This window comes from Galendromus occidentalis, unplaced genomic scaffold, assembly GCF_000255335.2.
Source record: "Galendromus occidentalis unplaced genomic scaffold, Mocc_1.1 scf7180000077495, whole genome shotgun sequence".
NCBI lineage: Eukaryota > Metazoa > Arthropoda > Arachnida > Mesostigmata > Phytoseiidae > Galendromus > Galendromus occidentalis.
Window position 1 is genome coordinate 188396 of NW_003805483.1, and position 27084 is coordinate 215479.

General features: G+C 50.8%; 9 protein-coding genes across 10 annotated transcripts; 5 read left to right on the plus strand and 4 right to left on the minus strand.

Moving 5' to 3' along the window:
• The first annotated feature begins 311 nt into the window (after positions 1–311).
• On the plus strand, positions 312–1810 carry thoc6 (THO complex subunit 6). The gene is made up of 3 exons (XM_003746292.2): positions 312–1169; positions 1287–1461; positions 1559–1810. Exons 1-3 carry the CDS (start codon positions 568–570, stop codon positions 1757–1759), a joined length of 978 nt encoding a protein of 325 aa, XP_003746340.2. The 5' UTR covers positions 312–567; the 3' UTR covers positions 1760–1810.
• A 1059-nt stretch (positions 1811–2869) lies between these two features.
• LOC100899005 (mediator of RNA polymerase II transcription subunit 17) lies at positions 2870–10484 on the plus strand. Its single transcript, XM_029112341.1, has 9 exons — positions 2870–2912; positions 3467–4631; positions 4743–4830; positions 8205–8593; positions 8719–8924; positions 9047–9306; positions 9407–9652; positions 9788–10000; positions 10109–10484. Exons 1-9 carry the CDS (start codon positions 2910–2912, stop codon positions 10320–10322), a joined length of 2784 nt encoding a protein of 927 aa, XP_028968174.1. The 5' UTR covers positions 2870–2909; the 3' UTR covers positions 10323–10484.
• Positions 5005–7129, minus strand: LOC100898860 (probable peptidyl-tRNA hydrolase 2). Its single transcript, XM_003746294.2, has 5 exons — positions 7032–7129; positions 6499–6653; positions 6215–6383; positions 5895–6133; positions 5005–5780 (listed from the first exon to the last, which is right to left on the minus strand). Exons 2-5 carry the CDS (start codon positions 6645–6647, stop codon positions 5579–5581), a joined length of 759 nt encoding a protein of 252 aa, XP_003746342.1. The 5' UTR covers positions 6648–6653; positions 7032–7129; the 3' UTR covers positions 5005–5578.
• Positions 10485–10698: 214 nt separating the features above from the next.
• Positions 10699–11682, minus strand: LOC100899149 (stefin-C). Its single transcript, XM_003746296.1, has 3 exons — positions 11502–11682; positions 11162–11263; positions 10699–10844 (listed from the first exon to the last, which is right to left on the minus strand). The coding sequence occupies exons 1-3, from the start codon at positions 11577–11579 to the stop codon at positions 10722–10724; spliced, it is 303 nt and encodes a 100-aa protein (XP_003746344.1). The 5' UTR covers positions 11580–11682; the 3' UTR covers positions 10699–10721.
• A 448-nt stretch (positions 11683–12130) lies between these two features.
• Positions 12131–13333, minus strand: LOC100899574 (cystatin-A2). The gene is made up of 3 exons (XM_003746299.1): positions 13159–13333; positions 12970–13071; positions 12131–12340 (listed from the first exon to the last, which is right to left on the minus strand). Exons 1-3 carry the CDS (start codon positions 13225–13227, stop codon positions 12218–12220), a joined length of 294 nt encoding a protein of 97 aa, XP_003746347.1. The 5' UTR covers positions 13228–13333; the 3' UTR covers positions 12131–12217.
• A 2094-nt stretch (positions 13334–15427) lies between these two features.
• Positions 15428–16167, plus strand: Dad1 (dolichyl-diphosphooligosaccharide--protein glycosyltransferase subunit). Its single transcript, XM_003746300.2, has 2 exons — positions 15428–15758; positions 15912–16167. The coding sequence occupies exons 1-2, from the start codon at positions 15536–15538 to the stop codon at positions 16040–16042; spliced, it is 354 nt and encodes a 117-aa protein (XP_003746348.1). The 5' UTR covers positions 15428–15535; the 3' UTR covers positions 16043–16167.
• Positions 16168–16418: 251 nt separating this feature from the next.
• Positions 16419–18040, minus strand: LOC100899432 (uncharacterized). Of its 2 annotated transcripts, XM_003746298.2 has the most exons (5): positions 17693–18040; positions 17483–17598; positions 17166–17365; positions 16825–16906; positions 16419–16711 (listed from the first exon to the last, which is right to left on the minus strand). In XM_003746298.2, exons 1-5 carry the CDS (start codon positions 17723–17725, stop codon positions 16702–16704), a joined length of 441 nt encoding a protein of 146 aa, XP_003746346.1. In that variant the 5' UTR covers positions 17726–18040; the 3' UTR covers positions 16419–16701. The 2 variants fall into 2 exon arrangements, with proteins under 2 accessions (XP_003746346.1, XP_018496174.1); XM_018640658.1 differs by lacking the exon at positions 16419–16711 and having other exon boundaries at positions 16828–16923.
• Positions 18041–18850: 810 nt separating this feature from the next.
• On the plus strand, positions 18851–20498 carry LOC100899289 (uncharacterized). The gene is made up of 5 exons (XM_003746297.2): positions 18851–19067; positions 19281–19394; positions 19483–19550; positions 19649–20236; positions 20342–20498. The coding sequence occupies exons 1-5, from the start codon at positions 18956–18958 to the stop codon at positions 20378–20380; spliced, it is 921 nt and encodes a 306-aa protein (XP_003746345.1). The 5' UTR covers positions 18851–18955; the 3' UTR covers positions 20381–20498.
• A 2839-nt stretch (positions 20499–23337) lies between these two features.
• Positions 23338–25402, plus strand: LOC100905008 (chymotrypsin B). The gene is made up of 7 exons (XM_018640657.1): positions 23338–23397; positions 23484–23596; positions 23859–23957; positions 24053–24169; positions 24327–24508; positions 24925–25066; positions 25153–25402. Exons 1-7 carry the CDS (start codon positions 23370–23372, stop codon positions 25348–25350), a joined length of 879 nt encoding a protein of 292 aa, XP_018496173.1. The 5' UTR covers positions 23338–23369; the 3' UTR covers positions 25351–25402.
• The last annotated feature ends 1682 nt before the right edge of the window (positions 25403–27084 follow it).

Here is a 27084-nt window from a genome sequence, read left to right on the forward strand (position 1 = left end):
GAGATGCGATCGACTTATTATCTTGCTGGAAGGACTTGAATGCTGAACCACTTGAGGAATAGAGTGTATCTAATTGTAAGAGAGGCTCTTCGCATTCAGAGCCTTCCGACAACATCACGGAATTTCTCTTGATGCTTGGACGTTCCTGCGGATAGCGAGTGAATCGGGCGAACGGCCGAGCGCGAGAGGTAAGCGCTAGAGGCAAGGGGCAATAACCGTTGCGTGACAGCTGTCAAAGTTTTCGCGCCGTTAGAAAGCCCAGACACACACCATCAACACATTGAGTGTCGTCGCGGGTTTCTGCCATCAACCGGAGGCGCTCAACGACGAGCATCAGCTGAAACTCCACTGCAGTAAAAACGAAGAGCTCGCTCCATTCCTGCGATCTACCACGATCTTAGACGATTCATCGGATCGCCGTCCAGAACAGCTCATCGGCCGGAGCGTAGGGATTCCGTCGCTTGGAGGAGGACGAGGTGCTCCATCTTGTGTCGTCGACTGGTTCACTTTTGCACACCCTATCCTAGACTGAGACCCTCGGTGGGGTACGCAAGAGAACCAGCAAAAATGCAGACCTCCCTCATAGACTATTACATGAAGGTACTCTGCCAGTGTTATTCCGAAGACGGTCGCCTACTAGTGTGTGGGAACAATTACGGCGAACTGCTGCTGTTCGATATCGACAAGGTCCTGAAGGATGAAGATCTTCAGGAAGAAGCCCTAAAATCATCCACCAGACAACAGGTCTCCACCGGAGCCATATATTGTTTGACTTCTGTAGGAGACTTCCTCCTGGCGGGAGGGGTCGGCGAAGTTCTTGCTTTCCACTGGAGCGCTATCCGAGAAGGGAAGCTCGAAGTTGACTGGGCGGTGCGCCTCCCCATTCACGGAGGGCTCAATAAGCCGGAAGTGAACGCGATCGCGCTCAGCGACTCCGAACGCAAGATGCACTTGGCTGCCGGCGACAACAAGATCTACGTGTACGAGCTCGAAACTCGGCATTTCCTGGGAGCTCTCGAAGAGCATCAGGATTACGTGCACGACCTCGCCATAAACAGGCACGGTACCGAGCTGTACTCGGCCGGCGAAGATGGCGCCGTGAAACTTTGGGATCTGAGGTCGAAGAAGACTGTCTGTTCGGTGGACATCAAGAAACACGACAGATTGAGGTAGAGGAAGGAGCCCTGCTGTCGAGTTCGTCTCCTCGAACGAACATGAAATAGCCGATTACATGCCCCGTAATATCGCTGAATATTATCCCTTATCAACCGAAAATTGATTTCCAGATCGGCCAGCGGAGCGACTTGGGTCGGTGCCGTTTCCCTCGACGAATCAGAGGAATGGCTCGTGGTCGCTGGAGGACACAGACCAACCGTATTGCACACGAAATCGATGACCCCAGCCATTGTCTTCGCTGAAGTCGAGCAGGACTGTTTCGTGGCCAAATTCTGTAACGATATGGTAGGTGCAACGCCGGACGGCTCGGCGATAGTTGTCGGAAAGAGAATGACAAGCTAATGAGAACCTTGTCGTTTAATTGCGAATCCCCGATTTACAGATCACTCTGGCGGGAGAGGGAGGCAAGGTGTATCACTTCACAATGGCCGGTGAGCTCAGAGCGGCGGTCCCATCATCGTCTACGGCTATCTACGCGGTCGCTCTACATCCCGCGAAGAAATGTTGCACCACTTCCGGAGCGAGTAATCGACTCGATCTTAGCAGGAATCTACTTTACAACGATCTTGTACTCACAGTATGATCCGACCCTGGAGACGGGAGCTCCATTATGTTTTTTTTTCTATAGTTCCAATAAAAACCGGCATCAAACGCTCAAATAAGGAGGCCAGGTGTCAATTCTGAAGAACGATATAGGAACGAAGCTGGATGAACTTTCATTCGATTCTTTGTCGCTGTCGACGTACTCGTGAATCCGACTGGATCGCTCCTCGTAGATCGATTGTTGTGAGGAAGACTTCCACCGGCATAGGTTGCGGCATTTCTGACTCGATCAAGCATCGAAGGAATTTATGTGCTGAAAACGGCAGCGGACGTTTCACACGAGCTGAATCGTCGGGATACGATGAGGAAAGTTTCCTTAGCGACGATGTGATTCGTATATATTTGGTCCTGGAGCTCACTCACTTAGTCTTCTGGTCTTGCGAAGTCTTCGAGGGAATAGGGAAGTGAAAACGGACCGTTACCGCCAGACGAAGCTTATAAAATCCATCCCACGGAATCCCTGAGACTCCACTTCCGTGTCAGCCCTGCAAACCCGACGGCAACTCTCTGATTGCTGTCGATCGACGAGACCGGCATGAGAAGAACAGGAATACTGTGATCATCCGGACGTCTCGTCGGATTTCATTAAATTGAACTTTCCGAGTTTTTCGATAAGGAGTTCGACTCTTCTTAACGAGCTCCCTCTACGTATTCGATGCGTGAGAAGAGAGCGACCCACTCCCAGTTGAAAAAGAGCTGGGCCCGTTCTCGAGTAAAACCGGCGAGATCGATCGCCGTTTTCTAATAGCAAATCTGGTCGGGATCGATTATTTCCTCGACTCCGTACTTCGCCGGAGAGCCTGCGGAAAACTTGACGGGAAGTCCTCGTTCCCTCCCGCTCCGAGGAAGAGCTCCATCGCAGCTCGAGTCTTCTGGATTAGGTGAACTTCCCCAAATCTCGGTTAATTTCGAATTGCTCATCCGGACAACTTTGTCGGACGGAGCTCGGGGGAGCAAGAATCGCGCGCAGGCCCCGCACAATTTTCCAGCAGAAATCATCGTCAGACATGTGGACCAGCTCTCGCCTCAGGTGAGAAGAGTTTCGAAAGTCGTCTGCTTAAAGCTCTGTGAACCAACCGTGTATGTCAAGTCACTTTTGGGAATTCTGATTGCGGTGTTGTGCTGTGAAAATGGTAAGTCATTGCTGGTCCGGGAGAAAAAGTTCGCTTTTTTGAAGGCCTCGACGCTCCATGGTGAGAGAATGACCCCGCGAAACTCCGAACGTTGTCCACCTCTCGGTTGCTTTCTCGGGCCTTTCAAATACCCTACTCGGAGAAGCTCGGGTATCGGCTCACCCGATCCAATCAGAAGTCCATCGACAACTCAGATGCTGGATCTCCGATTCGGTCCTAAAAATTAAACTAACGTGTGGGTCACAATGGCCAAGCGATACCTAGGACAGCGAGCAGATTACATGATCCGTCGGATGCTCATGACTGCCCTAACTCTTGGGAATGAGGAGCATCCCGGCACCGCGAATCTCTCCCGATTCCTCCATTTCGGAGTGACCGGTGATACAATACTCCCTCGAGTCTCTGATTTCCACTGATTCCGACCGACTCCCGACGGGAACATCCGTGGAGGACGCTTCCTCAAACTCATGGTCACTTCGCTGGCACCTTTCCGGAGCCAGGCGGCCAACTTATGTGAGCTCTATCAATTTCTCAAAGTCATTTCCTCTTCACAGGGACAAAACCAAAGCGGATCCGGTGGCGGTGGGAAAGACGGGGCAGACAAGGAGAAGAAGAAATATGAACCCCCAGTGCCGACCCGAGTGGGGAAAAAGAAGAAACGCGCAAAGGGACCGGTTGCTGCCTCGAAACTGCCATTGGTCACTCCACATGCCCGGTGTCGGCTCAAGCTCCTGAAACTCGAGCGAATAAAGGACTACCTCTTGATGGAGGAAGAATTCCTAAGGAATCAGGAGCGGCTCAAGCCCCAGGAGGAGAAACATGAAGAGGAAAGATCAAAGGTCGATGACCACCGTGGCTCGCCCATGTCGGTGGGAACCCTGGAAGAGATCATCGATGACAATCATGCCATCGTATCCACGTCGGTCGGATCGGAACACTACGTCTCGATACTGTCTTTCGTGGACAAGGATCAACTCGAGCCCGGCTGCTCCGTGCTCCTGAACCATAAGGTCCACGCGGTCGTGGGTGTTTTGTCGGACGACACCGACCCGATGGTGACTGTTATGAAGCTCGAGAAGGCTCCGCAGGAGACATACGCGGACATCGGAGGACTTGATCAGCAGATCCAGGAAATCAAAGAATCCGTCGAGTTACCGTTGACCCACCCAGAGTACTACGAGGAAATGGGCATCCGACCCCCGAAAGGCGTCATCCTCTACGGGCCGCCAGGGACCGGGAAAACTCTTCTCGCTAAGGCCGTGGCCAACCAGACGTCGGCAACTTTCCTGAGAGTCGTGGGCTCGGAGCTAATTCAAAAGTATCTCGGAGACGGTCCGAAACTGGTCCGTGAACTCTTCAGGGTTGCGGAGGAGCACGCGCCGAGCATTGTATTCATCGACGAAATCGATGCTGTAGGGACGAAGCGGTACGATTCCAACTCGGGTGGCGAGCGAGAAATCCAAAGAACGATGTTGGAGCTTCTGAATCAGTTGGATGGGTTCGATTCGCGAGGCGATGTCAAAGTGGTTATGGCAACGAATCGCATCGAAACTCTCGACCCAGCCCTAATCCGGCCGGGTAGAATCGACAGGAAAATCGAATTCCCCCTCCCAGATGAGAAGACCAAGAGGAGAATTTTCACCATCCACACCGCTAGGATGACTCTGGCCGGAGACGTGGCTGTAGACGAGCTCGTCATGGCGAAAGACGACCTATCGGGTAAGTTCCATCTCGCGAGCGACTCGATCGCCGGATCTGATCTTCGAAGCGATTCTTTCCGGATCGATCCGATTTGTGCTCCTTGAAAGTAATCGCTTCTTCCCTCCCCAGGTGCCGACATCAAGGCCATCTGCACCGAGGCCGGGCTGATGGCGCTACGTGAAAGGAGAATGAAGGTGACCAACGAAGATTTCAAGAAGTCCAAGGAAAATGTACTCTATAGGAAGAAGGAGGGCATGCCGGAGGGCTTGTATCTCTAAATGGGTTTCGATGCCGAGTCTGGCGTGTCGCTCTCCTGTACTAGACATTTGAATGAAAAGTCCTGTGCATATTAAAGAATCGAAGGAATACAAGCGTGCGTCTTTCTTTGACATGACGTGACTCATTTATTGATCAACACGGGTATTTCGGATTTGAAAACATCCCGGAAACTCTACCGAGCACCTCAGGACCCCTTCTCAGACGCTGGACAGGAGTCTTATCCGTCTATTCGGAACTTCCTTCCGAGATCGGATGCTCCTAGACGGTTGGGAGAGGTTCATATGTACAACGTGCTACCAGCCTATCTCGTGATAATCGATAACACTCCTACACGAGTTGCAGCCCCAAACATGCGAACGAGCGTACGAAATATAGAGGCTATTGTACAGGGATAGATAGCATTTCGAGCTACCTACGTCGTGATAGATCTATGAACAGAAGAGATCGAGTTGCGGATCCCGGTCGATCAGGGATCGGATCGATGCCGGACAATGAATGAATGAATGACGGTATGATCAATCTCTTGGCCCCCGCGAACAGACACGGCCATGTCACTATCCGATATATACAGCGGGGGTTTTCCACTCTAAGTTAGAAGATTGAAGATTGTCCGCGAATTCGGCGAGGAGGAAATCCGTTTGACGCCTGACAGGAAAACTTAATCCGAGATCTTCCTCCGACGCCTCTCAGAGCAGCTTGAGATCTCCGGTTATCTTGTTGACATCTTCCACTTTTCCGATGATGGATAGCACAGTGAGCGATCCGGCTGGGATTTGAGTGCGTCCAGCATCCTCGACCAAGTAGCACGGTAGTTCCAACTGTTGGGCGTTCTTCTCGAGCTCCAGCAGCTCGGCGGCGTTCTTGCCTTTCAAACAGATTTTCGTCTCTCTGGAAGCAGGAGTTCGGAATTTTACTCAATTGTAAAGCACTTCACTCGCCTGGCATTCGAAGCTGATCAATCTCGTCTGATATATCATCAGTCATAATAAAAGCCTGACTCACCCTGAATCTTCCCAAGCACAGAGCATCCTCCCATATTTGAACTCGTCACTCATAAGAATGCGGAACAGACCGATGGAGGCATGGCCCACTTGCGCACCAACTTTCCCGATGCCCATTCCCAACTCCGAGTTCACAACGAAAACCATTTTGTGCAGTTCATCACAGAAATCATCGTTCTCATCTCCAGAAGACGAAGCTGAAGAACCATCCGGCGAAGAGAGAGCGTCGTACGCGCTCAGCTGTGGCAATTGAATTTTTATGGTAGAATATCTCGGTGCTGATGTAGATCTCCTCCACTAAAGAAAATGTTTGACTCTTACCCCGGGTGGCATTTCCACCGTTGCGACGTCGTTCTCGAAAACCCAGCTGGCTGCCTGGTCCGCCGACGAATTATTCGTGTGGTAAAGAGCCTTGATCGCGTCTCGTTTACTTATACCCATGGACTTGAGCGCGCGAAGGTAGTTCTTGTTCGGAATCCATCTGGATCGGCTGCAACGGAGACAGCGTCATTCGAACTATCACAGCTTGGACGAATGTTTGAGTAATGTCGATGCGAAAGCGAGCACTCAGATTTGAACGAAATTTTTTTCATCGACGTGCTCACCTGTCTGAGTCGGTCGACGGGGGTTGAGCCGTGGTGCTCGCGGCGTATGATCCGCTCTCCCCACTGTCGGTCAGAGGCACAACGTCAGGCACTGCCGATGCCGAATTCCCGCTTTCGGCTCCGTCACCGGCAATACGCTCTTGATTCATAGCTTTCTGGCGGGGACAGAAGAAGGTTTCTGTTATCTCATGAGAATTCTTCGGTCGACGATGCGAGGATGGGCACTGTCATCCCGGAATGGTCGCTCTGAAAACTGACTCGAGGCTGAGAAATTTCAGAGCAACTCGAACAGCCGGAGCAGCCTGGGGGAAAATTTCATAAGAGGGAGTACATGAATCATGATGCTGGGGAGCCAGGACATGACAGAGCGAATTGTCGTAGGGCACGGTTTTCATTCACGATCGATTCACTCATGGTGGCGCGGCGCGGAAAATCCGGTGAAAAGTTATCGGATAATTGACAGCGTCTCGAAATTCGCCCAGCCCATGCACCAAATTCATAACTCACATCTGAACGCCGCTCGAATAACTCACTTTGGAAGATTGGAGAATAGGCGGACTTGAGCCTGAGCTGAAAATAAAAGGGGCGGAAACTATTTTCCACAACAATAGCCGCAGCAGCAGCTCTCCACACTCACTACCAGACGACCACGTTCGAAAAACCTAAAGCTCGGAACTCGGAAAGTGTGGATTGCGTTGCGTCGAATCCGATGTTCGCTGTGAGATAGGACCGGCAGGGCTATCTCCTGGGAAACTTCGACCGTTCGACCGAGGAACGACCCGAGTATCGATCGTGATCCGATTGCATAAGAACCAAGATCCGAAGTCCGCTCCGGGGAATTTACGTCGCGCCGCGGATACCTCTTCGAAGTGTACAAACGCACGGATTGCGGTGTAGCACACGGCGCTTGTTTTTAGCGGAACGACGCCGCTCGTAAGACCATCGCAAATTCGTGGACAGGCAAACTCGAGTTCCAGAACGTAGTTCGAATGTCTCCCGTGACTTTCGAGAGGGGATCATTCGTTGCGAAAGTCGAATGAGATGTGTTCTACTACAGGTTCAATCCCAAAAAGCAAGATTCAGAAGCTTCTCGTGTGATGTTGTCTTGTTTGTTCGATTCGCCTCGTCGTTTCACCTCAAAAGGGAGGTGGTTCTGAGCTCAATCCTCGTTTCTCGAACTCATTCCGGATACCGAGACGCGTCGAATCTAAAATGACGTCGATGTCGGCAAATGCCGTCAATGTGGCCGTGTCGGTGGAGGTTGGTCAGGAATATGCCGTGCAGGAAATCCACTATGATGGCCAAGAAGTCTACACGCATCCCCCCACCATGAGTGAGAAGCTCACCAAACTCGCCCACAAAATAGACTTCACAGTCGAAGACGACGACGCGAAAACCGTGAGTCCGTCAAGCCGGCAGAGATATAGAGCCCGTGATTGTTTGCATAAAGATGCCCGGGAAACAGAAATGACCCCCGTCGGCTCTTTTGCTCAGAACTCGAAATCTAACTGCTTCTATTTTCAGGAGGAGACGGCGGCTCGAGCCACTTTCCAACCTTCTCTGTGGCCATGGGACGGTGTTCGGAATAAACTCAAGTCTGCTCTTACTGAGGTGTCCGTGCTGGCTGACGTTTTGGCGATCGCTAAAGAGAAGAAATACCTCGTCCTCGATCCTGTGAGCCAAGAGCCAGTAGAACACAAGCCCAGCGCCATTCTCTTGGCGAAGAAGAAAGCCCTCAATACAGCCGGCGACATTCTGATCAAAGGAGCTACCAATCTGCGCGGAGCAACTCAGCAAGAACAGATGGGTCGTCGAGTTTGTCCAGACTTCCACTCCGAATTGCTTTCGATGCGTCAAGCCTGGAGGCTAAGGAAAGCCGGCAATTCTATTCTTGGTGATATTAGTTACAAGAGCGCTGGCTCCCGCTTCTGGCAGTCGGGGACGTTCGAAGTCGCTAAAAGTGCCCACGCGATGGCCATGTACCAAGGCGATCACTCCCAAGGACCGGAACCGCAGCGACCCCCGAGCTCTGTGAAAATCACCCTCCCTAGTGAACTGGAAGGCATCAGCTACATCCAAGTCACCATTCAGAAAGGTCGATATTCCGACGAAATATGATTTTCTTGCCATGCGAACTCTAACTACATCGAGGCCTCTATTCGTTCGCCCACGATATCGAAAGGGAATAGAACTCGTTGACACCTATTGCTGAATTTCCAGACACGGAAACCATCGCCAGCGGTCAGCTTTCGATAAATCTCCCTCAGGACGCCTTCTCAAACGCGGACACTCCGTGGCAACAAAGATTAGAAGCTGCGCAGAACGTACTTTTTTGCAATGAACTCTTCGCTCAGCTGGCTCGCGAAGCCGTGCAATTACAGCCGTCGATTCCTAATCTCGTCGTAGGGAACCAAATAACTAGTTCGGTGAGTATAATGCGTCCACATAGTTAACTCTGATCATCGAGTACTCTTCCTCGCAGTTTTAGACGCCACGGAACGAGCTTCCCCCTCCAGTCCCCGTTACTGAAATTTTCATTCGATTTCAGCTGTTCCCGGGAGTGCAACTGTCCATCGGACTGTGCCACCGGACCCTGAACGATCGCAAGGTTCAAGCACCACAATCCCGTCTCGATCACAAGCACGTCTTGGAACATTCCCTGCATCAGCTTCTCCGTGAATACCATTACAACATGCTGCACCATGCGATGCCGCATCCTGCCAGCGCCCCGCTGGGTCTGAACAAAAGGCAGAGGCTCGCTGGTCCAGAAGCTTTCGATCGACACACAATCATGGACATGTCGAAAAAGTGAGCATCCAGGACGTATTGCGCCTACTCCCCTTCTCCGAGTCCCGGTGAACGAGCGGAGTCTCTTGGAACGTTCGATAATGGAGTCCCATTTTTCCAGCGAAACTATCCTCGAGAAAATCATCGCGCAAACCCAACACGTAGTACTCCGGCTCCGCACGATGTACATGATCGATCAATACGCCTGTGAAATCAAAGATCCCCTGATCGTCGCTCATTGGGTTGCGATGTTCTCACCCACCCACAACTCCGTGAAAGTGAAACTTGTTTCTCATGGTTACGAAACAATGTGTAGAACACCCCTCGTGATCCACGTAGGCGAGAAGAGCCTCAAGGCTGTTTTGAGGTGAGACGCTACTCGATATTCGGATTCGATCTCAATTCACTCCGAATAATCAATCGACACCTGGGCTCGTGACGCCTGTTTTCAGCGGCAAAGTCACGCCTGGAATTCCTTTTGGTAATCTCGGTTCATCTGCAGGGACGGAAGAGTCATCAAGCTTAGTTATGAGCCTCCAGAACTGCGTTTCTTGCTGATGTCCCAAGTCGCTCAACATCAAGTAAATGCCGTTCAGACTCTGGCTAAGTACGTTGGCTGGAAAGTTCTCTCCACTTGTGGTTCCGTGGGCGTTGGGGGAGTAGAGCCTCTCGGCAACGCTAGCTCGGTGGTCATGGCATCTCCCAATGGTGAAAAGTGAGTTTCCCGTTCTCCACATCCATGACCCTAGGCCAGCATGAGGATTTACGGCGACGTCAGCTTATGGTCGAGTCCTGTCGATAACGGCTATTCTTCCCTCAACAGAATTCTAGCCGTTCGAGTGAGTCCTGGGGCCGGCGTGAAAGTGTCTCTATCATCCTGCCCGCAGCAGCAGGACTTCTATCCATCGTCTCTCGTGAAAGATCGCAAGTGGCATCTGCTGAACGGTCCTTTCAAAGAGGTGTCCCTCGAGCGAATGCAGGGCAAGACTTTCCTGAACAAAATGGAACATCTCATGGCGGCGTTGACCACGTCGTAGTCTCCCAGGAGAATTTGTCGTGTAGAGCACTACATTGTATGTAAAATGTGAATATACCGTCTCGGTGCTTCGGTAAATGTACAGGCAGCGCTAGAAGGTGTAAAATTTATCATTTTCGAATCGCAGAAATGTCTCTCTGTGAATAAAAAATGTTTAGGTCACTTTGAGCTACCGTTATTCTATTTCCGGCGAGTCGAGTAGAGTTCATTCCCCGATGCAATAGCCGATATCGGCGTCGAAGTGCGTGACAAACGTATCCCCAATATTTGTGTTGCGGTCGCTCTCTCTAATAGGAGTTCTCCCTTAGGATAGTCTTTCGAACCCATGGCTTTTCCGCTGCCGAGGCCGATCATTTTCGTCAGAAACAACACCTCGATCTGACGGAACTGCTCACTTTATTCATTGAAAATGTTCTATAGCACATTCAGCCTTCTTGCCCTCCTGGACTCCCCACAGAGAAACCTCATTTTTCAGGGATCTGTGAGCGCGTACATGGATGTAATCGTCCTCCCCGACTTTCACCTGCAATCCGGGAAATATTGTCAGAGTGAGCTTTCGAGTTTTGAACTCGAGTTTCAGCCTAACTATAAAGATGGAAAGCTCCGTATGAGAGCGATGTTCGAAAAAGCAGAATGGGAGAGATTCTCGTCAAGTTGAACATCAACCACGCCGCGCCGTTCTCCGCACCGAACCATGCTCAGAACGAATATGACGCATCGTCGAAGTGACCTTGGGATTGACAGTCAACCAGCCTATCCTCTAGGCAACCAACTGTTAGAGATATGAGTCATGGATGCCCTGGGAAAATATAGCGCAACACCACGTTCTCACAGACCTACCTTGATAAAGTAGTTGGTTCCGGCCACAACTTGGGTCTTGTACTTCACTGGCTCGAATACTTCGAACTTCTTGCCGGCTTTTTCCTCGGCTTCAGCTCGCACCTGCACGACGAGGTCACGCTTATTAAAATTAGGTGACATCTCGCAGATGGCAAAAATCTGAATCGGCGCATAACAGCTTCCATTTTCGGAAAAGAAACGACTTGAAGGCTCCCATCTCCTCGCCAGACGTAGGAGCTCGTCGACGGATTGGGCTCCGTTTGTTTTTCTACTAGTTCGAATGGTGAGGTGCAGGGGTTTCACGGGAACCGGCTTTCGTGTCTATGGAGCGCAGACTTACCTTTTCGGTGAGATCTCGCACATCATCAGATACTTCTTTGGTTTCTCCTAAACCACCGAGAACGGGAACGTCTTCCATCTTCGACAAATGCTCAGTGTTCAGCACGGTGCTCGCTGCAAACTGTCAGAGAGGCCATTCGTTCGTTGCCGACCGTCACACGGGGCTGAGCTGTGCGGGAGGCGTTCTCAGGAACGTCAGCGCCTCTGGCGGTCATCAAACATACTACGGCAGCGTGTCAGTCGCTTGATTTTTCTCACGGATCGCCTTGTACAGAAGTTTGAGACTGAAAATATTACCTTACCGCAGTGCATTTCCCGACACGATTTGCAGACATTCGGGAATCGCGCTGCGAGGCATTCATTCGAGGCCGAGATCGACAACCACTCCGGTGACTCCAGGAGCGGCGGCAAGACTCATGCGATAATCACACCAGCCTCCGAACAGCATATTCCCCGATAATTATCCATCTGAATCACGTATCTACTAGCTGAGGCTTCCGTCAGGCTTTCGTACGAGGAGGGACGGCAGGAAGAACCATGCATTTATAAACTTCACACAGGATGAAGTAATGAGTCATGGACATACATCTACTTGATACGAGTCTGTCTTGAGAACAGATGTCCACACGGTTTTTTAAAAGAGGAATTAGGAGCCTTTATTGATCATATACATCGTCCGCACCGACTGGGGACCATAAGATGGGACAATGAAACGATTCATTGAAAATATTCGACCTCCTCCTCAAGAGCTTTCCCTTCCTGGATACCCCACAGGGTGATCTCGCCGGCGAAGGCTTTGTGTGCGCGGACGTGAATGAAATCGCTTTCCCCGACTTTCGCCTGAAATGAAGAAGGATTAACCTTTGGGTCCGAGGCGTGAGTTCCCCACAGAATACCGACAGATCTCGACGGCTTGCTCTTCGTTCGAACTCTCGGAGAAAATGCGAATTCCGGAATCCCGTGGAAAATCCCGGACCCGGAGGCCCAATAATCCCTATCCAAGAGATTACGATGATCCCGGAGATTCTAGAGGAACTTTCCGTTCACACTTGCAGCTCGGGATGGAGCATCCGTCAGAGACGACATTGTTCGAATGTTCCAGTTCCAAATGATGGATTGACATGTTATGAGTCAGCTACGATCATCTCATTGTAATACAGGGCGAGGATACGGGGCAACGGTTTCCCCTGAAATCTGCCTCAAGTCGAACTTGTTCAATGATTTGGGAGATCGCATGACTGAATTAAACGGGTCCGCATAAATTTTCCCGGTCGAAGTCAGCCAGACCGTAATCGAAATGAGGCTCCGCATAGGAATCAGCAGTCGGATCGACGCCGATGGTCAATTAGGAAAAAGCGAAGCGTGAGTCAATATCAATATGTGTCACATGCGACTCGAAATAACAGTATAAGACCTCCCGCAGCCGTGAGTACGACTGAAACGCCGGGAATCTCGATTTTTGCGCTCACCTTAATGAAGAAATTTATTCCATTGACTAGCTGAGTTTTGAAATGAACAGGCTCGAAGTGCGAGAACTGTCTTCCGGCTTTACCTTCGCATTCGGCGCGGACCTGAAAATAAGTTAGGAATTTCTATTGACACGCACTCGAGCATCGCGGAAGCGAACTACTACTTGTCGAAGCGGCATTCAAACTCACATGCGCCAACACTTCTCGGCACTCGTCGTCGACTTCCTTCAAGGCTCCAATTCCACCACAAAGCACCATGTTTGGAGTTTTGATTCGATGGGAGTCTCACAGTATCAATGACAGCCTGCGTATGACAGCCGGACTCGGCCGATATCAGATCGGTCTCAACAACATCGAATGTTATGAATTCTCGCCTTTTCCCTCTCCCCGGAATTAAGGAAGGAGAGTCGCTGGCGAGAGGGTCCGAAGCGCGGTTTGCGGCTCTGTGGACTACGCTGTAGAGCCTCGTTTCCGGCACGGAATGCACGAAACTACGTGTTTATGAAAAGATGAAGCGATAGCCGACTCCCTGTCGATCCCGATTAAGAGTCTTCCCTGTCCATCAACGGATAAGGATGACTCAGTGATTCCGGGCTCGTTAGTATAAATCAAACGACTGTCATACCAACTCAGGATACCAGATTAGCGGATTACAGATTTTTTTTATAGAGCTAGATTCCTTCATATTGGTTGTCATGTCGAAGGTGCACCCACCCGGGGGCGGCTTGGTTGATCTCCATGTGAAATCGATGACATCGATCCCTTCCATGCGTCAAACATCCTACTATTCCGGCTCTTCCCCCTCGCTCGTTTCTACGGTGAGCGAGAGCACCAGACCGAACAGAACCGAATGCATCACCGTGAACCAGAAGACCGTCGCTTTGTACAATCCCTTCATTTGCTGCTGAATGCGAGCCATAGCCTTGGGACTTCCAATATCATCGTCATTCGGGAAGCAATTCGTTCGCTTGGCATCGAGTTCCTCTGCGATAGAGCTCGGGCTGAGTCTCTAACAATCCGATCAGGGGATCATCATCACTGCCCCATCATCACCGATCATCATCCCAACATAATTGTCGGAATTTAAGTCCCCAAATGAGCGAACCTTTCAAGAGTCTGAGCCTCAGACGCGACTTCTTGCTGAGTTCTCTCTTTTCCAACGACGTCATCATCGAATGCAACCGCATCTCGTGGTAATTGATCGATGATTTGAGTCTCCGCAATGTATTTTGTAATTCCGCAGATCTCGCCATCTCTCGAATGACAGATACTCTCATCTGCGTCGGGATAATCGCGTAATCGCCGACCCCAGTGAGACGCCTCTCAGGTCCATTGCTCTCTCGATTATCAGCGGCCGCAGATCTGCCTGACCCTGCGTTTGCACTCCCACGAATAATTAAATCGAATCGGATTGTCGTCAGAGAGGAGGGGAGGCTCGGGAGACTCTTCCGAGGAATCGTTGTCATCGAGCTGCGGCTCGAAGCTGGAGTGGGAGTGCTGAGTAAGTCGGTCTGACAGTCCGCCTCCGTTTGACTTCTCCCTCTATGCGTGGAAACGTCACAACTGGCGAGGTGATCCTCTTCGTAACGAACGTCGTCCCTCAGCAGAAGTCGCGACTCCTTTGCAACTGCGGCAATAGTCCGGCTCGCAAGGCGCCACCCAGTCGGGCAATGTCCCTGCGCGATCACGGTCTCGAGCCGATCTTCACTCAGGTACAGTCTCCGAGTGAACAGCCCGTGTGTTTGAAGCGTACGATCCGGTCAGAAGGTCCAACTGAGGAGGAGGCATCGATTCCCGAGCATGAATCCAACGAGTCGACTGACTCTACCTATGACTGGGTATCGAGTCCGAGGTATACGGCCAGCTAGAGCACCCCATCCGGTCGAATGCATCACGGGTCACGGGAGACAGCTCAGAGAGTTTATTTACAAATGCAATTTACAGCCACCACGATATTTCGAATGATACAAAGCTTCATTTCTCCAACGGAGCGTAGTTAAGAAGTTTCTCGATCATGTCGACATGACCGAGCAGCATACGACGGCAGCAGTACCTGAGAATTTTGTGAATTCGTTACTCAATAAGATCCCTGGATCGGGCAATTTAATGGTGCCAATAGAGGAAACTCGCCCCCAGTCAGACTGGGTCCTTATCGATCCAAAAGGAAGAGAGACTACAGTGTCCACAAGGGAGTCCGCCTCTCACCTCTTCAAGCCGAGAGCATCCATGGCGTCTCCCTCGGTGTATTCCGACTGCAGAAGACCGAGATACGCCTCCCACTTATTGCCAATGATTTTCCCGCAGGTGAAACAGCGTACTGGGATGATCATTTTGAGTTCCGGCGCAAACTCCGCGAGGATAGCTGGGAACAACACAGGTAGTCGCGTGTTTTTCTTCGATATCGAGTGGTTTCGTTTTCAGTGTTGGACATCCCGGTCCGTCGTTTATCTCTAAGCGACGGGATCTGTACCAACAAAGCCACGTAGCTGGTCATCATTGTGCCGGGTGTCAGCTTCGATAGATCTGTCAGAGAATTCTTCGCCTTCCGACAGCATAGTCGATTGAGATGGCCCCGACGAAGAACACTAACCTGATCGCTGTCCTCCAGCGCTTCTATTCGGAGTACCAGCAGTCCACGAGCAGTCGGTTGAAGCTGATTGACGCCTACTTGTTTTATGTTTTGCTGACGGGGATCGTGCAGTTCGTCTATTGCTGCCTGGTTGGAACGTTTCCGTTCAACAGCTTCCTGGCTGGATTCATTAGCTGTGTCGCCTCCTTCGTTCTTGCTGGTGAGTGTTGGAGAAGTCTCAGGTAGTCGTATCGACTGGGAGCCTCATTGCGCCCAGCTCCTGGTACATTATTCGGAGCTCGGTCTCCAAATGCCTATGCGAATCGAGATCGAACTCCCGAAACCTCCTAATGAATTCCTTCTCCCATTTCAGTTTGTCTGCGACTTCAATCCAATCCAGCGAACAAGGCCGAGTTCTTCGGATTGTCAACGCAAAGAGCTTTCGGTGACTTCATCTTCGCGCATGTGGTCCTCCATCTAGTCGTCATGAACTTCATCGGCTAGTCATATCGTCAGAACAGCTGAGCGCATGACAATTTTGATGCGTGTATTTATCTATGTACATTCAGGACGATGCACCAATACGGGAGGCTAATCCGATGCTCTCCTATTAAATACCGGATATCCTATTTCGCTTGTCTTCCCTATGCAGCAGATCTGGCATATAGGGAGGGATCGGTTGTACCCCCTCCTTTCGGGGCATCTACTTATCCCAGCTGGATGCATGAACGTATCGTTGCGCTTGGAATATTGCTGGCTGTGAGGAAGCGTCGCGGGATGTATCCCGGGCCGTCCAGCCTAATTTAATCCATATTCGGTGGACATTTTTTACGGGAGTGTCTTACAGCGACATATATTATCCGAAAAGAAGAGAGCTCGGTATTTTTTCCTTTATTGTTTTCTCCATTTCCATTGATGATAACCAGTCTGGCGATCAGGCTCCACTAATGTGACATAACAGAATGTGCAGCGATTGATTCTCGGTGAGGCTGAGTGTGGTTCGCGCGAAGGCGCCGCGAGGTGTGGGAGGGGATTCGGAAAGTGCTCCTAGCCTACTCAAGATAATAATGAGGCCGCATTCCGTCTCACCGCCTGCGTGTAAGCTTGAATGAATTTTCAGAGATTGTTCCTCTCCTCGATGCAGGTTCCGCTTATTCTTGAGGTCAACCCTGCCTGGAAAAGTATTCCGGGAATGTCGTATTGAGGAGCGACCGGATGCAGCATCGCGGCTACGGGGAATGATCTTAGATGAAATGAATGGAAGAATCAGGCGCTTTTCAACATACCCATACTTGATGGACTTGAGGATCGGAACCATATCGTGGCTCCGATCGTAGTTTCGGCTCATGGCTTCCTCGTCGCGTTTATCTAGAGAATGAATGAACCTTCAATCTATTTCCCCGTCAGTGGCGGATCCGGGGGGGGGAGCAGGGGGCCATGCCCCCCCAAGAATCTTCGATCCCTATACAAAAGCATGGGCCGCGAGGTGGCGCGCCATCATTCTCGGCTCTTTCCCCCCTGAAAATATGACTTGCCCCTGTCCCAAGAAAAAAGACTGGATCCACCCTTGTTCCCCGTATACGAGTAGCAGCGTTCACGGAGGTTTTCATGAGGGAGAGCAACTCACAAATTTTACGATCGTTCTTGTCTCGAGGATCGTCGTAGGCAGCATCGGTGCCGAGTTCCTCTCCATAGTCGCGTTTTTGCAGGAAGAATTCCCCGTCGTCCTCGAAAATGACGTCTTCCTCAAAACGTTTCGTGACTGGAATTTGGTTGTCACGCGCCATGGCAGCGATGTTGCGCTTCGTCGCAGCGCTAGGACGTTCCCTGTCGGATTGAAGAGCTTTGAAACCGATGGAATCAAGACGCCGTTCATCTCGGTTCTGAAGGTGACTATTCAGATGGCCAGATGTGTCAGAACATCATCGGCACTTCATAACATACTTTTCGGCGTTGCGGTCCGGCATCGTTAAGTGGGCTAGATGGCTCCGAACGCCTGTCCTCGGGAAGCTCAACATGAATATTCGTCTCGGCGAGCAGTGATGAGCTCCCCACAGGAACTGCAAAGAAATCTCTCCTGAGTAGCTGCTGTCGAGAACCCTCAGCGGTTATCGATGAAGACGCCGAACGCCGAATCAGAGGGGATAAACTCACGGAAAATAGAATCACTGAAAGGACGAGCTTCATGATGGCGACAGTCGAATCCAATGTTTCAGCTGAGAGGCTGTTGTTCGAGGGAGACCCTTTTTGAAGGATGCAGAGGGGTCGGAGGACCGCCTATTCAGCTTGAGGTCTCGACTTCCACATATGTCGTCAGCCAATGCGACCAAACGCCACACCCCCCGTTCCATCGTTTACCGAAAGCATTTGCCCAAATGTCATCTCGTCATCGCTAAGCTCATTGTCGACCAGGGAAGCACGCCGCCTTTGCTGGCACGTTCCCCGCGGATTAGTATCGCACAAGGGTTGAGTTTCAGCAGAGGCCGAAATCATCTTGGAATGGGCCCACTGCATTCCGTATCCTTGACGAGGATGCCCGTATTTGTACTTCTAGTTTCTCCTGACCCCGCTATTCGATGATTTCGCCGTTCATCCTCACAATCAGATCAGGTTGTGATCACCAAACCTCCAACCGAGCAGCGGGAGGGACGATGCGCCGGACACATGCCGGAATGAATCGTTGGACTACGGAATTACACGGGCCCGAGCCATGTAGAATGCAATGTCGGGGATTGACGGTGTCGGGAGGGATTGACCGGTTCGGAGGGTCTGTGATAAGCGATTCAATGGAAAGGCATACCTATATCCGACCACTGACTGAGTGAGAGCAATTCCAAAACTCAGGAAGGACCATTTCTCACGGACTTGTTGACTTTGTCACGGACAACCGCTCGATGCTCTCCGAGAGCTTCCCTACGGCTACGGATCCTGGGACCGCAAGCTTTATCCGATGGCGTTTCCAGGCGGTCCATGCCATCGTCTCGAGACAGACTCGGGAATCCAAGCGACTTCGAAGGGGGATTCTGATGTCCCAGTCCCGGATCTCGTGAAGTCAGCTCCGATCCGTCCTGGCGAAGTCCTGAAAAGCCTTTCCGGCACATCGTTTTCATCCAATGTCGCAACAATCGAGGTATTTGTATAGAGCAGAGATCGATTACATGGTTATTCAATTCAGTGAATACTCGGTCCCTGGTTTTCGTGTCTTGCTGGAGTTCTTTTATAATCAAGCAGTATGAATGTGTGAGAGACAACGCTGACTGGGAAGCGCAGTAGCGATCTCTCACGTGCACCGCATATTATCCAAGGCACGTCACATCACTTCTGTCAGCTATCGAGGCAGCGGCTCCTCGAATCCCCTCCAGTGCGAATAGGTTCTTCGGAAAACTACTTCAAAACCGGATCAGAAAAGAGGTCGAAATGCCGGTCAGACGAGGAGACAGAGTAGCGGTCATCACGCGCTCCCTGTGCCGCTACGAGGGAAATTATCTAACGATGAACAACGAGAAGCAAACTTTCACTCTCAGTGATGGTGAGTGGCCAGTTTTTCCCGAAGAGGGAATCCGAGTTGGTTGCCGATAGCATTGCTGTGTGAAACATGTGCACGGAAAGGAAGATTTCTCGGGGCCGTCATCCTTGGAATTGAAGCGAGAAGCAGGATAGCCCCTATCGCGAAGCAGGGGTGCTCTCTTGCAGACGAACTCTTGAGTTCCCGGATCTAAATCTCCAGCGTATGGCATTTCAGTGAAAGCTTTCGGTACTGAGAATCGTCGAGCGGAAGACTTCTTCCCGGCTGTGCAAGACACATATGAATGCGTCGAATTCGACGCTGGCGACGTGAATAGTTTGAGCGTCGTTGGTGAGTGACCTCGTCCCAGAGATCATTGAGCCGCCCGAAATCACTCAGTTGAGGCCCTCGATTACGTTCTGATAACTTTGGCTTGCAGATTTCCGTGATCTCAGAGACCCTGCTATCGTCAATGTCCATGGGAATCGCCGGAACGACCGCCACGACGTGAGCTCTCCATCTTTCGATCACCGGTCCAACAGAACGAAATATTCATTCAGCCCAGGGGTCTCCGTGGGTTAATCGGTTCTCCAACAAATTTCCAGTGGAACGAGCAAGAATTCCATCGGGGCCCGCTGCGAGACTTGAACTCGCGAGGGAGGACCTTCACCCGCGGTCCACGAGTCTTCGGAAATTCGAACAGATCTTTTCGAAATGATTGGATCGGTCTAGGAGCCAAGAGCGAGGGCAGCTTCCCTCAAAGAAACCCCGGAGCTTCCGGCAATTCTCTGGAGGAGTTCGATTTCGAGAAGGGAATCGAAGAATTCACCCAACTTAAGTTGAATGAGTCCGTCGAAGATTTCGATCCTGAGAAGCAATCACCGGAGACAAGCCCCGAAAAGCAGATACCTCAAGATGATGATCTCGTTTCGAGTCCCTACGATAAGCAGAAATCTTTCTTCGACAACTTGAGTAACTCCGCTGGCATGGGTCCTCGAAAGCCGTGGTTCCCTCAACGAACCAGGAATCCAAACATCGAGACCTTCGGCTTGGATACGGTGCAACAGCTTTACGACTACCATCGAGTCTCGAACGATCAACGTTATGGCTTCCGTAGCCGAGGCAACTTCCGAAGGAACGCTGGAGGAGGCTTCAATGAAAATGTGCTGTCGCATGGCTCCAGGAATCGTCAGGTACGTGGAAGAGAGTTCTGTACCTTGTGCGACAGGGCTCATCAGTGAAGATCTGTACGCCGGACAACCCTACCCAGCTATTAAAAAAATATTTTTTCTTCGCAGAACGCCGGGCCATTCCACAACGCCGTCAGCTTTCACTAGTAGCGGTCGGCATCGACCCAACCCTCCGGGTCTGGTCCGCTCTCCAATATTATCGAATTTACCAGATGCTGATGGCTTTAATTATTTACTCGAATAAATTAAAATCAGACTCATTCTGCATCCCGACAGCTCTTGCAAGATTAGAAATCCCGCCATTCCATCTTCTGTATGAGACTTCAACCATTCCCGATGTTCAGTATGAGGCTAACTACCGAGACTCATTTCTTCCTTATTTGATATATCTTCGACACCATGGGGTCTCGGAATTCCTGATTGATTACTCGCTCAGATCCGAGGAAACAGGAAATCACGAGCCGAGATCGGTCAGGGATAACGATCCGTGCAACATTCCTCGCGACAAGAGGCGACGCGCGACGTTTTCTGAGCGACTGCCCAGAAAGCCTCCACTCCTTATCACGAATCCCAGCCAAGATGAGACTTTCTAGCGTTTAGAGAAAGCAGAAAACTCGAAAAATGACAGAATGACAACTCGAATATCCCGGATCATCCAGGGATGCGCTTTGTGGAGCAGAGCAAGAAGCTATCCCAAATGAGGGATGACAGTCTCGTAGGAATTTGTTGACGAAGATGAGGTCCGAGAATCCTCAACTCTTGTCACTTTTTTCTGTCTTTCTGCTTACTACGGCTAAGCGTAGACATCCCAACCCCAGCCTGGCTGACCGAAGCTCAGCATATTCTATCCATTCCGGGGTGTTCTCATCGGGGAGAGCACAGCAAGCATTACCACCGGAAGAAAACTCAATACGAGCTCTACTCCGTCTGAGGAACTCGACGCCGGGAACTTCGATCCCCCCGAGCTCTATCCACTTTATCGGGGTCCCTCTATCTTGAATTCCCTTAGAACTCTGACAACTCTCTCAAGGCAATTCGTGCTCAGTGTACCCATGGGCAATTTCCTTTGAAATCGTTTCTAGGTATCGTTGTTACAGCGAAGCCGCGGCCAACAACGTTATTCAGCTGAAATAGTCGAGAATTCTGACCTTACGACACGTTCATCCGACGATTCGTCGTTCGCCATATACCATAACATAGTCTGCTCGGTGGTGGAACTAGTAGACCTCCGAATCGGAAAATGCTCCGCGGTGGATGTGGACTCATGCGGGACATCGACGATGAAGGCCGGGAAAGGTTGTCGCAGGTGAGTGAAAATTTCCGTCGCTCGATACGTAGAGTGAGGAGGAATCATGTCCTCACCTCGAGGCCGAGCATTATGGATGAAAATGAGCATTGTACCCGACTTGAACTATTGTCAAATCGAGACTTTGAGCTCGAATCCGCCCGCTGAAATATCGAAGGAAAGAGCAAACACGTTGGAAGCAAAGAGCGCGGGTTTGACTCTCACCGCGACCGGCTCTCGAGCGCCGGATTCAAAGTGAGCCCACCGCTAGTGAAAACAGAATTCGATGAGCTGCGTATCGGGAGCGTTCAATCAGTTTAACGAACTATTCCCTCGCAAGGCTCGTCTTCCACCGGAGAGAGGACTCGGACACTCGGACCAAGGATTTATCGTCGAGCTCAAAACCGAAATACAAAGAACCTGCGGTCATCAAGCTGGCTGACTTTAGACACCCTGACTTCCCGACGGATGATAAACTTGAGGTGAATCTCCGACAGAGCTGATCTGACGCGGATTGTGAGCAACGTGGTTGATACCCAGGAGTTCTGCTCTCTTCCCCCGATGGAATACTATTCTCGAAATCCACAGGAACCCATTGCATTTCGCCTCCAGAGCCTATGTCCCGCGCTTCACATCGGCATTACTTTAATTGTAACGCTGGTTGTGATTTACTCGACTATAACATCAGAGAGCATTTTTGAGCTGGATCCGAGTTTCATGGCATTTACGAAGCCACCGATTCGACCTGCGGTCCTCATGGCGAGAAAACCAGTACCAAACAACGAAACCCCCGAGATCGGTTGAAAGGACGAGAATGAGCTCATCGTCTCCTCGAAGTTTCAAGTAAAGACGCTCGGGTGTCGGACTATACATATACCCATGGTTGTCTCCTATAATTCATTCCCATAACTCATAAACTCACATTCCACCTACGAACATGCGGCAACCGGTTCCACCACTCAAAGTTCGATGAATCCAGTGAGATCTCTACTTCGAAGACCGATTTGGCGAGGGCTTGTGCATCGCGCTTGTGCCCCGGATGTTGCGATTATGCGCTATATTATGTCTTGCCCCTTACGAACGATCGAGATTCCTCGCTCTCATCGAGTCGCGTCGTCTCCCTCTGCCCGGTGTCTCTCCCGCTCATAGACTCCGATTCGACTTTGTGGAGACGATCACATCCGGCAGCAGTAGCGTAATTGTATTCTTTTCAGATAATAACTCTTGAGTAATAGCCGACCGACGACGGGTGGTGAGGACTACCCCTCTGGATGGGAACTGGAACCCTAGATTGAGGGATCCTTCGGTTAATCGACTTTAACTGATCACAATTGACGCATCATTAAGAGCGCACGGGAGTTGGCGGCTTCGTCTCTCAATGCCCTCGGGAGCTCCTGTTTCGGATTCCCAAGGTGGAGCACGGAGCAGCCTGGGCGGGGGAAGACCCCCACCGGTCCGAGGTTCACTGCAGCGTTATTCCCGGGAGATCGGTCGGGTTCGGACGAACTCTCACATCTGCTTATCAGCTCTGGCTCAATGTCAAGAATGAATGAAGAAAGCCTCCCTCGCCGCGTAGAAACTCGTGCGAAGGCTGGAATGGCATGGATCCGAATGCATTTGTGTGAAATTCCCCGTGAATCCGAAAATGTGCGCTCCATAATTTCGATAACCTTGAACAGAAGAACTATCGTCGATCAAATGCTTAAAACGTCATGGTCTGCTCAACGATAATATCGACAGAATCAAAGGGCGCGCCAACGCAATCGCAGCGCATTTGGGAGTACAGAAGGTAGAACGCCGGCCAGCAAATCCCACCAGTCCCGCGGCGGTTCTATTGTTCAACGCTCCTCAATGTTCGCTTTCCGGTTCCAATCACTCGGTACAACGCTCGCAATCATGAATCCCGCCGAGTATTGCTGCCACAAGTTGGACTGTTCCGTGCTAAAGTATTTCTCTTCTCCCAAGTATTCGCGGTGGCCGTGGGTCTCGGTGTCAGTGCTCCTCGAAATGCAGATCTGTACATTATCAATGGCGATCCAGCGCCACCCAACTCCTTCCCATGGCAAGTCAGCCTCCAGGTATGGATACCGCCATCAGCTCCTCGAAAGAGTGAGAACCGACCAAGGGTCTGTCCGATTCATTCAGAGGATCTCTGCGGGGAGCTCCGGCGAGAATGCTCTCAGCTGTCGCATGCTAGAGCTCGTGACGTCGTTCTCGACGAAGATGTTTCGATCATTGAACCGGGAGGAAATGAATTGCCGAGGGATCTTCCCAAGAGGATTCGCCTTCCTGCTCGGTCCTCTGTTTGATCGTCAATGAAGCTTTCCTTCTTCTCCGCAGAAAGTGGTCTCGAATTTTTGGACGGAAAAACACGTACACGTCTGCGGTGGGACCCTAATCAGTCCCTCCCTTGTCGTCACCGCCGCTCACTGCATACAGGTTGGAAGCATCGAGAGCCTGGCGGATTAAACATCGACGATGAGCGCTCTCAAAGCTCTTCTTTCAAGAAAGTGGAAATCTTCCGCTCGTTACAGGAGAACGCCGAATACCGAATTGTGGCTGGCTCAAATGATTTGCAGAGTTTCCGACACAAGATAGGCTATCCCCGAAACATCACAGTACATCCCGAGTACGACTCTACGATTATCAGGGTTGGTTCATTCAGACTTCGCTGGGAGTCTCGAGCGAGTTCTCGTATAAGCTATAGCCGATAATGACTCCAATGCATCCGAAGAATTCGCTGAATTAATCCTGGGAGACTCGTTCCATCGATTCGATCCCTTCTCAAAGTGATCACGGATTTTTCAGAACGACATCGCTGTGATAAAATTGCACAGAAATTTCACACTATCCCCGTCTCTGATGCCGATCCAAATGGCGGAGAATGGTAGTCTATCGAATTGTGTTACGTCAGGATGGGGAACGACGTCCGCGAACGAAGATGAATACCCTCTGATACTCCGGAAAGTGAAATTGGACCTGGTCAATCAGTGAGTGCTCGCAATTATTTCCCATCCTCGATTCGAGAATTTCTCAAGATGGCTCGCGAGCACCGGAGGACATTCCCTCTTATTCGTGCGCCCAACGAGTAGCCTAATACGATGATTCGCTCATTGGCTTCATTCTGTAGAATTCCATGACCCGTGGAATTAAGATACTCTGGAACTTGCTCGAGTTTCCCGATTTCCTCGTTCTCTTTCTTTTCCCCGTTTCGGGGAACAAGTCCTCCTCCTACTCTCTCCGGCTTCCCATCCCCCTCAGAGTCGAGCAGATTTGATCTGGAATGGATGAGTGGAAGGCAAGGCGAGTGAAATGGGGAATCCTGTGGGGCATTCGGACATCAGAACGGCGAGATCCGTTCTCTTGCAGAACTGACATAAATCTGAGCCTGTACACGGATTTTCAGGGAGAAATGCCGTCGACTCTACATGGACGTGAGGGACGTTGTCATTGACGAAAAGCACATATGCGCAGGCGGGAACGGCAAAGCAGCCTGCAACGGAGACTCTGGGGGTCCTTTGGTGTGCCTGAACGGGGTTGGAGTACCGGTATGTCATTTGATCGGAAGAGGTCCGCAGGCTGAATATCGTGTAAGATTCGAAGAACCCCACTCAGACTCCCCTATACCCTCAAGGTACTGACGGGAATTACAAGCTTCGGCGTTGCGAACTGCGGTGATAGCCACCCGACGGTTTTCACTCGAGTCTCAACTTACCACGATTGGGTTCTTGACAACTCAGGCACCATTTTGTCTCCTGACTTGAAGTTTATGACGATCCTGCTCTTGTGCTGTCTATACCTAACTCATCGAGGCTGCCACCTTTCTCAATGATTAGATGAAGTGTTGGAGGAATCCATACGATGTGCTTTGTGGCGGCTCCGCGATTCTCGGAGATACTCCAAAACTCAGGAATTAAAAACAGTGGCTCAGCGATGAGGGCGACATGAAAGTCGATCGTCTAAAGTTCCACACGGTGACTGCCGTCCTACTCATGCTTCATGCTCTAGGTCTCATCATGTCCGATATAGAAGAGCTCGATAGCGCGGCCGACAAGATGGTGATAGTGTCGCCACAATTCTCGAGAACCGAATATAGGAATAAACTAGCGTCGTACCCTCGACGTCACGTCGAGCTCGTCTGGCTGTAGATCTCGCGAAATAGAACGTCCCAATGCCCAAGATCTGGAGCTCTTTTTTAAATGGGAAGAAGAATGGCTGGATGGAGAATTTCGGAATCCGAGCTTCCTGTTTCTCACTGATCGTCCTCGCAATCGTTCCGTGGCACGTCGATACGTTTGCTTGATCTCTCCACCAAAGACATATTTGCTTTTGTTCAACCTCTGACGCGGCCTTGTTGTTATGGACAAGGCATCAATCAAATTTTGATGTCGCTTGACGAGCCTTGTGTGAACTCATCCGGAATATCCAATGACGTAGGGTCCGTGACAGTTCTCGTATATTCAGACGGAAGCCGTTTCGAGGCGGTTCACGCGGTGGAGCTGGGAGGCAGACAAGACTGTGGTAACGAGGCTTGTAGGAAGAAAGACGTGATCCTTCCACAGGAAGCTCGCTTCCAGCTCATAGATCCAGAGTATTGCCAGAGTAATGGAGTAATAACTATGGATATAATCGCGAAAGTACTCCTAATAGAAGCGTAAACGTGAAAGGATCGCATGGAGATCCTAAATATCGATCTGCCGGTAGAGATCGCGCTGATCAAATCGGAATATACGGAAGTCGACTGCATTCATGCGTCGCGCGCTGTCGGACTCATGCTGCTGAGAGGAGGTTGAATCACCGCGGGGGATGAGCAGGGATCCACGGGCCTGTCATTGTCAACTCGAACATGAGCCTCGGTGAAATGACCATATGCAGCGACCGAAATTGCTCGATGATCCTTTTTCATTTGTCAGATTCGTTTTAGTGTTTTCGCTCTATTTTCATTCGATAGGTGAGTCACGAATCCCTCATGAAACTTACGGTCCCCCACCGGTGCTCCGAGTCACGCGGGGAGTCTGACGGACTATCCGGCCATGTTAACCCCGCTAACTCGATCCCTTTGCCGAATTCGAATCGACGCCGATAAATATAAAATGCATCGATGCTTGAGGGGGAGCCATCCGAGTACATCCTGAGCGAGTACGCCATGATGATGATATTTCACGACGTGCGACGTGAAAATTGATTGTATTTTAGTGGCGCGATAGTATCAAGAGATACTCGAACAGTAAATTGGCACACCCTTGTGAAATCTCTCTGGATATTTCGGAGGCTTGTTAATGGTGGCTCAGAAGGTGGAAGAGGTCGTCACCACGTTGATTCGAAATGGGCATTCATTCTGGGTGCCCAACTGCACCCATGATAAGATTTCTGCGCAGACACGTCGCATTATACTCTCGAGCCACAGATGAACGGGGAGGCGTCGCGTCGCTCTCGGCGTGCGGAGATAGGGTGCGCAGGTGATCAGCGATCTCATCCGCGCTTGTTCCGAGAGAGAGTCGGAGAGCTCTCCAGAGAGCGGCGACTTGAGTGGTCAGAGGTGATGTCAGCATTTTTAGGCCGTGAC

Bases quoted from the DNA above. Each gene is read 5' to 3' on its own strand.
- thoc6 (XM_003746292.2), top strand. From the start codon at position 568: ATGCAGACCTCCCTCATAGACTATTACATGAAGGTACTCTGCCAGTGT. The intron at 1,170-1,286 runs GTAGAGGAAGGA...ATTGATTTCCAG, and splicing joins AAGAAACACGACAGATTGAG to ATCGGCCAGCGGAGCGACTT. The intron at 1,462-1,558 runs GTAGGTGCAACG...CCCGATTTACAG, and splicing joins CCAAATTCTGTAACGATATG to ATCACTCTGGCGGGAGAGGG.
- LOC100899005 (XM_029112341.1), top strand. The intron at 8,925-9,046 runs GTGAGTATAATG...ATTCGATTTCAG, and splicing joins GGAACCAAATAACTAGTTCG to CTGTTCCCGGGAGTGCAACT. The intron at 9,307-9,406 runs GTGAGCATCCAG...CCATTTTTCCAG, and splicing joins ATCATGGACATGTCGAAAAA to CGAAACTATCCTCGAGAAAA.
- LOC100898860 (XM_003746294.2), bottom strand. From the start codon at position 6,647: ATGAATCAAGAGCGTATTGCCGGTGACGGAGCCGAAAGCGGGAATTCG. The intron at 6,384-6,498 runs GTGAGCACGTCG...TCTCCGTTGCAG, and splicing joins CCGTCGACCGACTCAGACAG to CCGATCCAGATGGATTCCGA. The intron at 6,134-6,214 runs GTAAGAGTCAAA...CAATTGCCACAG, and splicing joins CGGTGGAAATGCCACCCGGG to CTGAGCGCGTACGACGCTCT.
- LOC100899149 (XM_003746296.1), bottom strand. From the start codon at position 11,579: ATGGAAGACGTTCCCGTTCTCGGTGGTTTAGGAGAAACCAAAGAAGTA. The intron at 11,264-11,501 runs GTAAGTCTGCGC...CTCGTCGTGCAG, and splicing joins TGCGAGATCTCACCGAAAAG to GTGCGAGCTGAAGCCGAGGA. The intron at 10,845-11,161 runs GTAGGTCTGTGA...CCCGGATTGCAG, and splicing joins GAACCAACTACTTTATCAAG to GTGAAAGTCGGGGAGGACGA.
- LOC100899574 (XM_003746299.1), bottom strand. From the start codon at position 13,227: ATGGTGCTTTGTGGTGGAATTGGAGCCTTGAAGGAAGTCGACGACGAG. The intron at 13,072-13,158 runs GTGAGTTTGAAT...ACTTATTTTCAG, and splicing joins GCCGAGAAGTGTTGGCGCAT to GTCCGCGCCGAATGCGAAGG. The intron at 12,341-12,969 runs GTGAGCGCAAAA...TCTTCATTTCAG, and splicing joins GAATAAATTTCTTCATTAAG to GCGAAAGTCGGGGAAAGCGA.
- Dad1 (XM_003746300.2), top strand. From the start codon at position 15,536: ATGGCCCCGACGAAGAACACTAACCTGATCGCTGTCCTCCAGCGCTTC. The intron at 15,759-15,911 runs GTGAGTGTTGGA...CTCCCATTTCAG, and splicing joins CGCCTCCTTCGTTCTTGCTG to TTTGTCTGCGACTTCAATCC.
- LOC100899432 (XM_003746298.2), bottom strand. From the start codon at position 17,725: ATGAAGCTCGTCCTTTCAGTGATTCTATTTTCC. The intron at 17,599-17,692 runs GTGAGTTTATCC...ATTTCTTTGCAG, and splicing joins TTTCAGTGATTCTATTTTCC to TTCCTGTGGGGAGCTCATCA. The intron at 16,907-17,165 runs GTGAGTTGCTCT...TTCATTCTCTAG, and splicing joins CAAGAACGATCGTAAAATTT to ATAAACGCGACGAGGAAGCC.
- LOC100899289 (XM_003746297.2), top strand. From the start codon at position 18,956: ATGCCGGTCAGACGAGGAGACAGAGTAGCGGTCATCACGCGCTCCCTG. The intron at 19,395-19,482 runs GTGAGTGACCTC...TTTGGCTTGCAG, and splicing joins GAATAGTTTGAGCGTCGTTG to ATTTCCGTGATCTCAGAGAC. The intron at 19,551-19,648 runs GTGAGCTCTCCA...ACAAATTTCCAG, and splicing joins GCCGGAACGACCGCCACGAC to TGGAACGAGCAAGAATTCCA.
- LOC100905008 (XM_018640657.1), top strand. From the start codon at position 23,370: ATGTTCGCTTTCCGGTTCCAATCACTCG. The intron at 23,958-24,052 runs GTTGGAAGCATC...CGCTCGTTACAG, and splicing joins CCGCCGCTCACTGCATACAG to GAGAACGCCGAATACCGAAT. The intron at 24,509-24,924 runs GTGAGTGCTCGC...ACGGATTTTCAG, and splicing joins AAATTGGACCTGGTCAATCA to GGAGAAATGCCGTCGACTCT.